Source organism: Candida dubliniensis, chromosome 4 (assembly GCF_000026945.1).
Source record: "Candida dubliniensis CD36 chromosome 4, complete sequence".
Lineage (NCBI taxonomy): Eukaryota > Fungi > Ascomycota > Pichiomycetes > Serinales > Debaryomycetaceae > Candida > Candida dubliniensis.
Window position 1 is genome coordinate 784,341 of NC_012863.1, and position 16,221 is coordinate 800,561.

The 16,221-nt window shown below is 34.0% G+C and overlaps 4 protein-coding genes across 4 annotated transcripts, besides 1 other annotated feature; all 4 read left to right on the forward strand. All coding sequences in view use genetic code 12, as the record gives it.

Moving 5' to 3' along the window:
• Positions 1-1,311: 1,311 nt before the first annotated feature.
• CD36_43420 (GPI-anchored cell surface glycoprotein (flocculin), putative) lies at positions 1,312-5,856 on the forward strand (the record flags this gene model as incomplete). Its single annotated transcript, XM_002419954.1, has 1 exon — positions 1,312-5,856. The coding sequence occupies one exon, from the start codon at positions 1,312-1,314 to the stop codon at positions 5,854-5,856; it is 4,545 nt and encodes a 1,514-aa protein (XP_002419999.1).
• Positions 5,857-6,395: 539 nt separating this feature from the next.
• Positions 6,396-6,626: a mobile genetic element.
• Positions 6,627-9,051: 2,425 nt separating this feature from the next.
• CD36_43425 (conserved hypothetical protein) lies at positions 9,052-9,606 on the forward strand (the record flags this gene model as incomplete). The annotated part of the gene is made up of 1 exon (XM_002419955.1): positions 9,052-9,606. The coding sequence occupies one exon, from the start codon at positions 9,052-9,054 to the stop codon at positions 9,604-9,606; it is 555 nt and encodes a 184-aa protein (XP_002420000.1).
• A 3,308-nt stretch (positions 9,607-12,914) lies between these two features.
• On the forward strand, positions 12,915-13,325 carry CD36_43430 (conserved hypothetical protein; the record flags this gene model as incomplete). Its single annotated transcript, XM_002419956.1, has 1 exon — positions 12,915-13,325. One exon carries the CDS (start codon positions 12,915-12,917, stop codon positions 13,323-13,325), a length of 411 nt encoding a protein of 136 aa, XP_002420001.1.
• Positions 13,326-14,462: 1,137 nt separating this feature from the next.
• Positions 14,463-16,205, forward strand: CD36_43440 (MFS multidrug efflux transporter, putative; the record flags this gene model as incomplete). The annotated part of the gene is made up of 1 exon (XM_002419957.1): positions 14,463-16,205. One exon carries the CDS (start codon positions 14,463-14,465, stop codon positions 16,203-16,205), a length of 1,743 nt encoding a protein of 580 aa, XP_002420002.1.
• Positions 16,206-16,221: the final 16 nt, after the last annotated feature.

Sequence of the window (16,221 nt, forward strand, 5' to 3'; positions counted from 1 at the left end):
CTGCAAATACACCATGGAGCTATAACAGATATACCACATCACCTCTCTACAATCCATTACTTGAAAGGAAAAGGAGAATATCCCGATTGTCAAATTAATCACTCCACGGAGATCCAATTCTCCAAGATCAAACATTGTATGTTCTTTTTTCTCGATAAATTAATTTCATCTTACCAAACCATCGTCAATAAACAATATGTTGTAAAATATTTCGGAATTACTGCTAAACATTACCTCTATTGTTCTTAAAATAACATTGTTTCAATTGTTAAACACTTCAAGGCATAATTAATTATTCCATTTATTATCTTTCAATGTAAGATATCTCAGCCACACGGCAATTTGCCAACTTCATCTTTCTTATCTTTTTTTTTTTTTTTTCAGATCCCTGACTAGGCTCATCTTATCGTGTTTACATTATTGTTTCTTTCCTTAGCCTTGAAATCAAACAATGACAATAGAAAAATTTCTTTTTTTTTCTATTATATTTCAACCAAAAAAAATTCAATCAGGAGAGAAATGTAACGTCACATTTCCAAGAATGAAATTTTCCGAAAGCCATAATTTTTCCTTTAAATGAAATTATGGGGGGTTTTTCTTTCTTTCTTTTTTTTTTCAATTACTTGAAAAACTTCATATTGGTTAAAATAAGTACTAAATTACCTCTTACATTGGTGATGAGAGGGTCAACAATTCTGTTTTGAGTAATAGGAAGTAACAAAATCAGTTTTTTTTTTTTTTTTTTTTGATTCTCAATAAAGGCAAAGGGTTTAAGGCAACCCGTATTACTTTCTTTTTTTTTTGCCCTGTAAAATATTCTCATTCTTGATATATTAACGTTTACAAGACTAAAATTTTAGTTTGTCCCCTAAATTTTTTTTTTTTTTTGCAACAATAAAAACACAATAATCTAAATCATATTATATATTTTTACCATCCAATCAACAATTCTTGTTATACACAAAAATTAGGCATTCATTTCCTTTTGAGTTGAAACTTTCATCTTTTGTATATGATGAAAGGTTTTTTTTTTTTTTTTTTTTTTTTTCAAACCCTGTTTCTTTTGCCGTGGATTTCCAACATTCCAAGATTTCCAAAAAAAAAGCACGATCAACTTTGTTTTTCAAAAAAAAAAAGTATAAATAGATACCAAAAATGGATCAAAATGTTGGATTTCAAATCTAGTTTCTTCTTTCTTTCTTTCTTTCTTTCTTATTTATTTATTAATATCAAAACTACTCCACAAATCTCTCCTCACCTCCCAACTCCCCAACCACCCCCCATAGTCATTCGCTTTTTATACTTACAAGTATGAGATTTGCAACTACTCAACTTGCCACGCTCGCTTGGTTTATTTTAGCAACTGAAGCTACCATTCCGTTAAAAGGGTTCTTTAATGATACCAACAAGAATGCTGCTCCAGTTATTACTGAATTAGGTGTTTACCATGAAGAAGAATCTACTAATGATCAACAACAAAAAGTTGAAGGATTTAATATTGATACAAACATTAAGAAGAAAAGAAATAATGGGAATTCTGGTGACTTCAATGGTGAAGTATTTATTACTTCTACCAAAGAATTGAAAACTACTGTGGTAGTTACTTCATGTTTAAACAATGTATGTAGTGAAACATCAATTACTAAACCAAAAACTACGGTCATTGCTACCACCTCGAAGCATTCAACGTCTAAGCCAACTCATGCTACTACTTCAAAACATACCACTGCCAAGTCAACTCATGCTACTACTTCGAAACATACCACTGCTAAATCCACCCATGCTACTACTTCCAAGCATTCAACGTCTAAGCCAACTCATGCTACTACTTCCAAACATTTGTCTTCCAAGTCCACCCATGCTACTACTTCTAAATATTTGTCCTCTAAACCAAGTCATGCTACTACCACATCGAAGCATTCAACTTCAAAGCCACCATTTCCATTTACTACAACAAAATCTGTTACACCTTTATCATCTTCAATTGCCTCCACTAAACATACCAATCATAAATCCCATAAACCTTCGAAAACCGTTGTTACTATGTCATCATGTTCAAATAATGCATGTAGTCATTCTGAAGTTACTACTGGTGTTATAATTGTTACTGATAAAGAAACTGTTTACACAACATTTTGTCCACTCACTGATACAGACACAGAAATTGAGACTATTTCAAAGCACTCGACTCATGCTACTACATCAAAACACTTAACTCATGCTACTACCACATCGAAGTATTCAACTTCAAAGCCACCATTTCCATTTACTACAACAAAATCTGTTACACCTTTATCATCTTCAATTGCCTCCACTAAACATACCAATCATAAATCTCACAAACCTTCAAAAACCGTTGTTACTATGTCATCTTGTTCAAATAATGCATGTAGCCATTCTGAAGTCACTACTGGTGTTATAATTGTTACTGATAAAGAAACTGTTTACACAACATTTTGTCCACTCACTGATACAGACACAGAAACTGAGACTATTTCAAAGCACTCGACTCATGCTACTACATCAAAACACTTAACTCATGCTAGTACCACATCGAAGCATTCAACTTCAAAGCCACCATTTCCATTTACTACAACAAAATCTGTTACACCTTTATCATCTTCAACTGCCTCCACTAAACATACCAATCATAAATCCCACAAACCTTCAAAAACCGTTGTTACTATGTCATCATGTTCAAATAATGCATGTAGCCATTCTGAAGTTACTACTGGTGTTATAATTGTTACTGATAAAGAAACTGTTTACACAACATTTTGTCCACTCACTGATACAGACACAGAAATTGAGACTATTTCAAAGCACTCGACTCATGCTACTACATCAAAACACTCGACCCATGCTAGTACTCCAAAGCATTCTACTGGTGAATCAAGTCATGCTACTACCGTGAAACACTCTACTGCTAAGCACTCAACTCATGCCACTCCATCAGAACACACTAGTGTTGAATCAAGTCATGCCACCACCATCAAACACTCTACTGCTAAGCACTCAACTCATGCTATTCCATCAGAACATTCTACTGTCAAGCACTCAACACATGCCACTCCATCAGAACATACCAGTGTTGAATCAAGTCATGCTACTACCGTGAAACATTCTACTGCTAAGCACTCAAGTCATGCTACTCCATCAGAACATACCAGTGTTGAATCAAGCCATGTTACCACCATCAAGCACTCTACTGTCAAGCACTCAACACATGCTACTCCATCAGAACACTCGACTCATGCTAGTATTCCAAAGCATTCTACTGGTGAATCAAGTCATGCTACTACCATCAAACACTCTACTGCTAAGCACTCAACTCATGCCACTCCATCAGAACATACCAGTGTTGAATCAAGTTATGTTACTACCGTGAAACATTCTACTATCAAGCACTCAACTCATGCTACTCCATCGGAACATACCACTGTTGAATCAAGTCATGCCACCACCATCAAACACTCTACTGCTAAGCACTCAACTCATGCTATTCCATCAGAACACACCAGTGTTGAAACTGCTTCAGGTACTACTTCAGAGCATACTAGTGTTAAATCAAGTCATGTTACCACCATCAAACATTCCACTGCTAAGCACTCAACTCATGCTATTCCATCAGAACACACCAGTGTTGAATCAAGCCATGCTACTACCGTGAAACACTCTACTGCTAAGCACTCAACTCATACTACTCCATCAGAACATACCAGTGTTGAATCAAGTCATGCCACCACCATCAAACACTCTACTGCTAAGCACTCAACTCATGCTATTCCATCAGAACATTCTACTGTCAAGCACTCAACACATGCTATTCCATCAGAACATACCAGTGTTGAATCAAGTCATGCTACCACCATCAAACACTCTACTGCTAAGCACTCAACCCATGCTATTCCATCAGAACACACTAGTGTTGAATCAAGTCATGCTACTACCGTGAAACATTCTACTGTTGAAACTGCTTTAGGTACTACTTCAGAACACACTAGTGTTGAATCAGGTTCAGTTACTAAATCAATTCACGTCAAAACTTCGAGACAGTCTACCGTTGAGTCAACATCAAGCGTGGCTTCTGCTTCTGAGTCATCAGATTTAGTTAATAGTCTGGAATCAACTGCTTTTGAGTCTTCGATCTCAACCACTACTTCAAAAGACTCAACTTCTAAGCCATCGACTTCAGTCAGCACTTTAGAATATTCTACTTCCAAGCCTCCTGCTCCTGCTACTACTTTAGAATATTCAACTACTGAATCCACCATTTTGAGTAGCACTTCCAAGTCATCTACTTTGGGATCATCTGTACCAAGCTCTGCTCCAGAGTCGTCAATATTAACTACCACACCAGACTCATCTTCTGAATCTTTAATTTCCACTACTACCTCAAAGTACTCATCTTCTGAATTCTCCAGTTCACCAACTACGTTGAAGTCATATTCCACCAAGTCAACCATTCCAGGTACCATAGTATATTCTTCTTCTACTACTTTAGGATATTCAGTTACTAAGTTCAGCAATTTAACTACTACTTCAAAACCATCTTTGTCAACTACTACTACTGAGTTATTCACATCAGCAACTACTTTGAAATCATTAGTTTCAGAATCTTCTGTTCCTGAATCATCTATTATAAGTACCACCTTGATGTATTCTTCCTTCGATTCAACAACTTCAATTGAAACACCAAAGTCTACTATCTCTGAGTCATCGGGTTCAGCTAATCCTTCAAAGTCATCAACTTCAGCATGGTCTACATTAACAACAACTCCAGAATCATCTCCTATGACTTCAATCCTTTCAACTAACAAGTCCTCCAAACCAAGTACCACGCCAGAGTCAGCTGTTGTTACCACAAAGAACCCATCTACTGAATCGACCACAGAAGCTACTACTTGGGAATCATCTGCCTTTGAGTCTTCAGTTTCAACAACTACACCAAAATCATCAGTAGCAGTCACAACTCCAGAATGGTCGTCTGTTGATACTACATCAAACCCATCTGTTCCAAATACTATCTTAGAACACTCAACTTCAGCTGGTGAAACGTCATCAGGTTCAGTGTACACAATTTCTGAGCAATCAACAACTGTTATAACTGTTACGTCATGTTCAAACAATTTATGCAGTAAAACTGAAGTAGCCACTGGTGTAACTATCATCACTTCTGATACAACAAGTTACACTACATTCTGTCCACTTACTGAAACCACTCCAGTATCTCCTGCTTTAGAATCACTGGTCACAGTTGGCAAATCGACTTCCAACATTGAAACCACTCCTGTTTCTGAAAGTGCTGTTTCTACTACCTCAGTTGCTTCGAGTGCTGCTTCTACTACCTCGGTTGGTTCAAGTGCTGCTTCTACTACTCCAGTTTCTAAAAGTGCTGTTTCTACTACCTCAGTTGCTTCGAGTGCTGCTTCTACTACCTCGGTTGGTTCAAGTGCTGCTTCTACTACTCCAGTTGCTTCGAGTGCTGCTTCTACTACCTCGGTTGGTTCAAGTGCTGCTTCTACTACTCCAGTTTCTAAAAGTGCTGTTTCTACTACCTCAGTTGCTTCAAGTGCTGCTTCTACTTCGATTACTCCAGATGTTAAAGCCACAACAAATAGTCAAGGTACTAAATCCACCTTAGTTGGTACAGATTCTACATCTACTTCAGAAACTACCGTGATGGTTTACACCACTAAGAGCGTTGCTTCAACTACACTTGAATCGATTTCGGTTGCTGTATCATCTGCTGCTCAGTCAAGTGTTGCTGCTATTTCTACATACGAAGGTACTGGTAACAACATGAAGTTTTCTTTCAGTGTTGCAATTTTTGGTATTGCTGCCTTTGTAATTTAGAATTAATTCCTGATACCATTTATTCAAAAAGCAAAGTGTTGCTTTTTTTTTTTTTTTGTTCTTAAAATTTTCGGTTTTCAATACAATACATCAAGTATTTTGTTGAATATTTTGTTTGTTATAAAATTAGTTTCGTACTTATATTTTTAAGATATTGTTTTTGATTTTTGATTTTCTATTATTTATTAAATATTATTATTTTCGGTTTATAGTGTAATACTAATACTTCATATCATTTTTTAATTTTTTATGTAATCGCAGACCTAGTAGGCAGCAAACACAAAATATACCAAATTTTTATCATGATCTACTGTATATATGGCAAGTACCGACAAGAATGACAGCGACGTCGAATACAGAACCCCTCCCAACAAAAAAAAATATAGTTCCCACTACTTGCTAATACTGATAATTTTCAATAGGTAATTTATTATGTCGTAATATTATTAAAAATAAGGAAAACAGGTTTAACTAATTGACCAAATATACCAAAAAAAGCTTCAGCCGTATATGCGAGAGAGACAAATTTTGCTTAGAGCTATTTGATTTCACATTTCTGTCAAATTTGCACTACTTTTTATATACTTTTACTTTACCATCCTTTTTATATCCTTTCTTTTATAAATCAACCTTACTTTACAGTATGTTCTAACGATTATAACTGTCAATTAAAAAATCCCTTCCTACTTATTAGTGTTCTCCTGCAAGCTCTCAAGTTCCTAGGAAACCCTTCGAAAATATAAGAAAAGAATAAAAGTGTAAAATAAAGAGAGCCCAAGAGATCAAAATCGTAATTAATAATCGTCGTGCAATTAGATACAATTTAAGATTATAAATTTGAAGTTAATCCGCAAATGTTAACTAAAAAGAAATTTCACAAGGAATTTTTACTTTGAGTTCCGCAAATTACTTTATCCGCTAACTCCGCAAGGGTCAAGTTTGCAACAATAGAAAAAAAAAAAAAGAAACATGTTTTCCTTTGGTTTGTGTTTTTCGCGGCTATTGTTAATTTTGTTATCAGAACTGGAGTCCTTTGTTTCACAAAGCTCAAACTAGCCACAACAATAAAGGATTTTATAAAATAGAAAAATTAGTATAGACAATATCAAATGAGAAGGTCAATGCGCAGGGGCCAACCTTGAAAAATCTCATGGTTTTACAAATGTGTTTTTTTTGACGATTCATAGAGTACAATGAAGCTATTTACTGTAGCTGTGAAGTGAAGTGAACAATACTCGCCTCCTGATACTTGACGACAATAATTCTGCTAAATAGAATTTTGTGTTTTCAATATGTAAGGTCTATCCGGAATTATGCACCAAGTGATACTTTTCTGGGTGAAATTGTTAACATAAAGCAAATGCCAACTTTCCGAAAATTTCAAGATGAAAGATTTGCTTGGGTATTCATTTTTTAAAAGAACCGAAAGTGAAATATAGATTTTAGCAGATAACAGTTTTTTAAAATCGTATTCGACTAATTTCACCATGGCTAACCCAAAAACAACAAAGCCACACAAATCATCAATCTAATCTGTAGAAGTATCAAAATAAATTTAAGATAAAGACTCTTAAAGAAAATTTTCCTTTTAAAATAATTTCACCTTGCACAAAAGTTTACTTTCTGTCATTCTCTATTAGACACAAATAAAACTTATATACTATTTGTAATGAAATTTACTCAAATTGCTGCAGTTACCTTTCTTGCTTTGTCTTCCCAAGCTGCTATTGTTACCAATGAAGCTCAAGGCTATTAAGAGAGATGAGATTTCTTCGATTGTTCAAGAAATTGTTGCTGAAGGAGAAAAGCTTACTCCTGAAATCGTTGCATTTCTTCAAAAAGTTGCCCCTTTAGTCATTGAGGAGCTTATTAAGGTTTCTCCTTTACTTATTGCTGGTCTTGTTTAATGAAAAAACTAGACGAGGATTTTATTTGATGTTTTATTTAAGTTAAAAATATTTTAGTTTAATCAGGTGGTTATTTTTGAAACACTTGCTATTGTAAATTTTATTGTTTATTTGTTTTATGTACTTTTTTTTTATATTAATATTATAAGGCTTTGTTTATGCTATCATTTGTGTTTAATTTGTTAAATATATTGTAAATTGTCCAAACTCCACGTTTACAGACAAACCCATTTTACAATAGAACTTACAATCAGAAAGAAATAGAGAATAATAAAAAAATGAATATCTATGTATTACAAAATGCCGTTCTTTCAACTGACTAAAATTTATGTCAATGTGTTGGAATTCACACGGCAAATGCAATGTAATTGGTGGTTCGGGTATAAGTGTAACTTGATTACGTTGGACATATGTACAATTTCACGCACAAAGACTTATCATAAACATTCGGGACATGAAGATTTCATTTTAGATCAAATAAATGTAGGTTGTGCGTATTTGGTATTCTTAGATCTGGTGCGAAGCTTGTACAAGGCCCTTCATTATTAGATTACTTATCTTTCAGTTTTAATTTCTCATTCTTTAAATGGGTCGAGTTTCTTTCTTTATTGCGCTTGATAGTATTTCCATTATCATCAAATTGCTCTCTTTGCACATTTTTGAGAAACAATAAAACCAAAATAATACACAAAATGGTTTAAACAGAAAACTAGATTGTGCACCTGTCAGTTGAAATGCGTTAAAACTCTCTAAACTCCGTATCTTGCATTGAATCTAATTTGAACATTCTAGCCACTGGTATTGCTAACCGTAACGGTCACTCAGAGAAACTAACTGGGCATGTAAATCCAAAAACTGCAACCGGTTTTTTTAGCCACAGTAGCCACAAAAAAGCATTAAAAACCGATTACGGAGAGGTGGAGGAGTATTCACTCAATCCAGAAACAACGCCATACCTCAATTACACAGTTACAATAGTACAAAGGAATCAATGCAATATTTAAATCTTCATTGTTAAAAAAGGAGGAAGGAATTCAAAAAGACATACCATTACCAATAAATATCTTTAGTAGTAGAGCAGAAATGGTCAGCCCACCATTCAATTTGAGCCATATCAACGAGTAAAGGGATATTTTTTTTTAAAAAAAGAGTTATCTAACATATACGGTTCTGTTGAAATTTTTGGGTATAAATAGAGCTATTTAGAACCTTGAACAGTAGATTTTTTTTTCATTTATTTGTTTATTCAACAAAACAACTTACTACCAATCTTCAATTTATCCAAAAAATGAAATTTTCCAAAGTCGCCTCAATTGCTTTCCTCGCTTTATCCACTCAGGCTGCTATCGTTCAAAACAATCAAGAACCAACCAAGGTCAAAAAGGATGTTGTTGTTGGAGGTGCTAATGGTGATGGTAATGGTAATATTCTCTCTCAAAGAGAATACAATTATGATGTTCTTGCCAAAGACGATGAGATCTCAACTATTATTTCAATTATAACTAGTGCCCTTACTGATGTTTTACCAGAACTCATCAAGATTATCAGTGGTCTTTTGGGAGATGGATCTTCTCCTAGTGGAGCTCCTGGTTCGTTAGACTTGCAAAAAATAATTGACGATGTCATTGAGGAAATCAAAAAGATCCTTCCTCAAACTGTCTTAGCTGTTCAACAAGGTTCAAGCAAAGTAAAGAGAGATGCTGCATCAGATATTATTCAGGAATTCATTAACGAGGGAATCAAACTTACCCCTGAAGTTATAGCTTTCCTTGAAAAAATTGTCCCTCAAATTATTGGTGCAATTATCAAGGAAGCTCCTCAACTTATTGGAGGATCTTCTTGAGCTATCTACAGAGTTTGGTTAAGCTAGATGTTTATTTTATCGTGTCTCTTTTTTATTCACTTATGAGTTGTTAATATACTTTATCAGATATATGTTTTCAGATCTAATAACCATTAAACTGGTTATCTTTTTTTATACTTGTTATATTGCTATACAATAAAAAGCATTCAATTTGCAATCGTACTCCATTGTAATATTAAGTAAAGACCAGGCAATCTCATGTATTCGCTCAAGATGCAAAAACAAAATAATATACTGTGAGTAATTCAAGTATCAGATTATAATTTTCCAGTTGTAACCTAAGAAATTCTCTTAACTTTTTACAAAAAGAAAGAGTATCTCGGAACAAAAAGTGATAAATCAAATTGTTTACAATGGAGGATTAGATACCTTTGTAATATATATTTTCATCCCCTAAATATTCTTCCGAAATAGGAATGCTTATCCATATTCATTGTTTAATGTGGAAAAAAAAAAAAAGAATTCTAAATAATGATACTTAGTATTGCCTGATATCTTGTTGCAGCAACAAATACCCTCAAGGATAATTTCCAGTCAAGTCGTCGGATACAATATATATATACAACTGATCAAATATCCTTTGTATTAAATAGGGAGAAATTAGAAGTAGTCTAAGGTTTCCATATATCACTTTATTGTTAAGTATTGTTAAAAAAAAAGATCATTGTTAATAAAGCCTGTCAACTATTGTTTCTTCAACAATAGGATTATAATTGGTTGATTGTTGGGAAGCCGCACGTCAAAATAATTTATCCGAGTAGTGATGTGAGTGTTAAACGATTGCTTAGCAATATCAATGAGTTTTAAATATGCAAAATCGAACAAGATACATCATTAGCTTCAATGAAAATTGGTAATTTGCTTGTTTTTCTTTGTATTATTGTTAGTTTGAAACAAGCATGCAAGATATACATACAATCAAGACCAATAACAAGTGCTCCACTTATTCTATGTTCAGGTTGTTCCATTTTTCAATGATGCAAATCTAGACAAATATCTAGATATTACTTGAGCTCAAATTTCATTTGTTTAATTTAAAAATAACAGGAGATGTTGTCTCCCATTACAAAGATATGTAGTAGAATCAGGCAACAATTCACTTACTGAGTAGCTTTGTTGTTAGTAGCAGAGGAGTAGGGATATTGGAAGGAATATCCCTTAATCAATGTAGCAATTGAAATTTTAGTTATAAATACCTACCAATAACTAGATTGAATTGCCTTTTGAACTTTACTTTCTAATTGATTACCAAATCAAAACTCATTATAGAAAATGAAATTCAACCAAATTGCTCCTGTTTCTTTATTCATCTTAGTATCTCAAGCACTTTTCTTTCCACGTAACTACAATGCAACACTCACCGAAAACTTGACTTTGAACGCTACTGCAAATACTGCTACTGTTGCTAATGGTACTACTGCTGTTACAACTATTTGGTAGAATTGTTACTCAGACACGCTCTTGTTATCGATAGTTCGGTTTGACTTATCTTGTGAGTACATTTGCTTCACTAGATGAATTGATACTTTTTGTTTTTACCTCATTTATTTTCGGTCTATGGCTTTGTAGACACTATTAGAGGCTTACCCTCAATAATGTGTCATTCCTATTATTTTTATAACTTTTACATAAATATACATTATTATGGCTTGAAAAATATCTGCAAAGAACACCACAGGCTTTTTCTTCTCATTTACTATACACTGAAGCATACGAAATTTTTCATCAACCCAAAGTAGAGCATTTGAAAGCAAGCCACATTGTCAGTACTGAATCATAATTGAATTGTCTTTTTTCCCTAATTTGGTTATCTTTTTTTACCGAAAGCTTTATCTCTTTGAAACATATAACGAAAAACCATTTCTCACATGACATTAAAAGAGTGAATTAGCTAATCTCTTGATATGTATATTTAACCACAATTGACTGCCACGTTTTGATAATAATAATTTCAAAAGAACTAAGCCTCACTCAAAAGCCACCATTAATTAGTTCGTCAAATACGATAAAGCCTCACTGGTTCCAAAAAACATGGGGATTTGTGTGGTTTCCCCTTGAACTAAACTATAATTTGATCAAACCGGGAAAGTGCAAACGCAAGAGTCTGAGCTTAGTTTAGTTTGTGTAGTGGAATTTACTATTCACAAACATGATTGTGATTTATATGTTTTTAACTATTTTCTAAGTTCATGCATTATCTAACCAAGAAAAAAACGGTATGGTTCGCTGCATCTACGTTAATGTTATCTTGGAGAGATATCTACTTATCAAAATATCGACCTCTCAATCCTGAGTGGCTACACTGGGGGTTTGAAACAATAGATATAAATATATGATATACATATGCTTGGTTAATTGCACATCAATTTATTCTATCACAGCCAAGTAGTATAAAACATTAAAGTTCAACCACAACCGTTTGAAATCATATTCAAGAGAAAACAAGTTGAGTCCACAATCAAAGACAGCATAAAGGATAGTGTGCAGAATTCTTTCTCTACTCTCTTAATTGGGATGACAACATACACCGTATTCTGTGGCATCAATAAGGTGTAACAACCGCCTTCCTTTTATATGTCAACTCTAATTATGTATATTAAAAAACAAAGTTGCAGCATATGTCAAAAACCTCGAAAACGTTTTACCAAAAGAATTTTGAATACAGTAGCTACTTGTAAAGTCGATAGTGATATATGTTACTACCGAAGCTGTTGATGATATTACTAAATAATTGCAAGATAGCTTCCAGGGTTTGGTATTATGTCTTCTCTTAAATTTTTAAAGTAGCATTGATCCCTGAGAGATACTAAAGTAATCAAGGCGGACAAACAAATCTTTCTTAAAATATTATCTTTAAAATTGGTTAAAGCAATCACCTTATCAAACTCAATATCGGCACTTTCGCCATGTCAACAGAACAAGAGAAAATACAAAAGAGTGGCCCTTGATATATGGGATAAATTATTAAAGCTTTTTCTAATCAAAAAACTTCAAAGCTCAGGCGTTCATGAAAGTATCATTTTGACGGTGGTATGAAGTTTAAATCTATCTTCTATTGCGCAATTTAATACCGTTCAAGGAAGAAAGAAGGAATGCTTCGTTTTTACACGGAGGGTATCAAACCTTATTCCAAAACTTAATTTTTTTATACTGTGGACAAATATGGAGTGTGGTTCTCTTTCTTATACTATAGTCACTTGCTCTATTTGAGTAGAAAGAATTGTAATATTACCCTTTAATTCAACACTAAACTGTTAGAAAATGTGGGACTATAAATATGACAGTAGATGTCCTTTGATTTGGAAATTTTTGTCTTCTATAATTCAATCTACACTCCTCACTCCAATCAAACCCAAACTCAATCCTCAAATATGAAATTCTACAATATTGCTGCTTTTGCCTTCCTTGCTTCCTTCTCACAAGCTGCTGTTGCTCAATATGGTTCAGAAACCAAAAGAGATGTTGTTGCCGCCAATGCTGATGGTACTGTTGGCTTCAACGTAGTTGGTAAAAGAGAAGTTTCTCAAGAAGAAATCCAAAACGTCAAGAGAGACACCATTGGTGATATTGTTAACGAAATCATTGCCGAAGGAGAAGTTCTTGTTCCAGAGGTTGTTGCTTTCCTTGAAAAAGTTCTTCCAGAAGTTGTTGATGCTCTCTTAAGACTTGCTCCAGCCCTTCTTGGTGGTCTCGCTTAGGCAAAATAGAGTTAATCTCTTGCCTTCCTTTAGATTTTGAGTTGATCTCAATGTACTAACTCTTAAATTGGTGCTGATCTAAAGTAGCAATAACAAGTTTGAATTCTTGTTGCTTTGCTTTTTACTTACACGTTTATCTTTTTATTTCAGTTTTTTAGATTATTATTTTAGTTTCGTTCTGGTTTAGCTTGGTCTGAACTTTATTTATTTATTTATTTTTTTATTTTATTTATAAACGTGATTATTTTTGAATTACTAAAATTTGTAACAAAACCAGAAGTATAAGTTAACTTAAAGTTCAAGATCCATACATTGATATTTGCAAAGTCGCACAAAAGAAGAATAGCCTCTAATAAATAAACACTATAGAGGAACTTTTATAGTACCATCACCCTAGTAATATTTAAGATAAATCCATAGTTTTTGTTGATTTGAGATGAATAATTGATGCTTTATCAGATGAATCAGTATTATAATACCTTCCATTAGTTGTTCATTACTAATAGTATTGTTGTAAATGGCTATCGAGGCACAGAGGGGAAATTTTTTTTTTTTTCCGCCAAGACGTGTCTCACAATAAGAGAATAAACTTCAATTGGACCTTCCTCGGATTTATCACTTTTACCAGAAAAAAAAATCTCCCACTTGCAATAAATCCGATCAAGCGGCGTTTCTCATCTTTTTTCCATCATCTTTCATTTTTTATCAGTTAATCGATGAAACTAAAAGTATTTTATTGGATTTGATTGGTCTTTAACTTTCAGACCTATAAGGCCAATTGTTTTTTCAACTTTCTATGTGCTTCACAAACATTTCAATAAACATAATTTCTGTAATATTACATCTACGGGACAAGAATCAAATACTTAATCCACTGGTATTAGCTATCAGAAAAAGAAATCGACTCTGTTCTGTTGTAGTGCCTTATATTTTTTTGTGCAGAAAACTGGTCAATAAATTCCGCCTAAAAGGCCTCTTATCTTCAAGTTTTAAGTTTTCCCGCATTTTTTCCAACACGTATGAATTGAATCCACAGTTTTTTACACGAATAAAAATTTTTTTTTTTTCCCTTCAACATCACATTTCCTTCTTACCACTTGTTGTGCATCCCCTTTAGTTTGATTAGCAATTGAAAAAATGACTATACAGGATCACAATTCAATCCATCCCAATGTTATTCAAGATATTTCTACTGATGCTCCTGGAATCGTTGCTGGCGAGTTGGCTGCAGAAGATGAAGGATTATTAAGTAATAATGCTTTGAAAACTCATACATACGGATCAGTAGCAACACAAGAAACCCATTATGAGATTGATGATCCTAATGGAGGATATGCCTTACCTAAAGCTCAATTATATACTGTTGTTTCCAGTTTATTTATGGCATCTTTTTTGGCAGCTTTGGACGGAACTGTAGTTACTACGTTATTGACTTTAATTGCTTCAGAATTACATGCAGTGTCAAACATTTCGTGGATTGCTACTGCTTATTTATTGTCATCGGCAGCTTTTCAACCTATATTTGGTAAATTATCTGATATATTTGGAAGGAAGACATTATTGCTTGGATGTAGTACATTGTTTGCTGTTGGGTGTGCCATCTGTGGAATCGCTGACTCAGTTTTAGTTTTAGTTATTGGTAGATTTGTCACTGGATGTGGAGGATCAGGGTTAACTTCGTTGGGGACTATTACCATGTCTGATATAATTCCATTGAGAGATAGAGGATATTTCCAAGGATTGGCTAATATTTTCTTTGGATTGGGTGCTGCATCAGGCGGAGCCATAGGTGGATTATTAGCTGATTGGCTTGGTTGGAAGTATGTTTTCATTTTACAAGTTCCTTTAGCTTTATCAGTTTTCTTTGCAATTTATTTTTTCTTGAATTTACCAGAAGGTTCACCTGGATTAGGTATGGAAGGTAATGTTTCGGAAAAGTTGAAGCGTGTTGACTTTTTAGGATCATTCTTTTTGGTTAGTTCTCTTATGGTATTTTTAAGTGCAGCCTCCTTGGGTGGTAGAGAAATTGCTTATTCATCATTTACATTTATTGGATTATCAATTTCTGCTCTTGCATTATTGGCAGCTTTTGTTGCTGTTGAACTTTATGTCTCACAAGAGCCAATATTACCAATAGAATTGTTTGCCAATAGAACTGTTTTAGCTTCCTCGTTAACCAATTGGTTCTATACCATGGCCATTTTCACAACGTTATTCTATGTTCCAATTTATTACAGTTCTGTTATAGGATTAACACCTACACAAAATGGGATGAGATTGGTACCTAACTTTTTTGGTGTATCATTTGGTTCTGTTGGAGCCGGAATTTATATGAAAAAAACTGGTCGTTATTACAAGTTGGCAGTTGTAGCAGGTGTGCTTGCTATATTTGGTGTGGCAAAAATAGTGTTACTCACTCCTAATATCCCAACATGGCAACAGTTTTTATTGTTAATTCCTTCAGGATTGGGTTACTCATGTATATTAACTGTTACTTTGCTTGCCTTGATTGCAGCTGCACCTTTAAAATACCAAGCTTGTACCACATCAATTCAATACACTTTCAGATCAACTGGTTCTACATTAGGGGTGTCTGCTGCAACGGCAGTTTTCCAAAATGTTTTACTCCACCAATTGACTAACAAAATCAATAAATTAGTTACTGATCCTAAAGAAGCGGCAAAGATTATTGCCAAAGCTTTGGACAGTACGGAGTACGTAAATGAGGCTCCTAAATATGTTAGAGAAGTTATAAGAGCTTCATATGATGCTGGGTGCAAGGGAGCTTTTGGATTTGCATTTGCCACCATTGTTCTTGGTGTCATTTCATCTTTGTTCATGAGAGAGCACGTTTTACACACGAGCATTAATAGAGACTAAACAGATATGTATTATA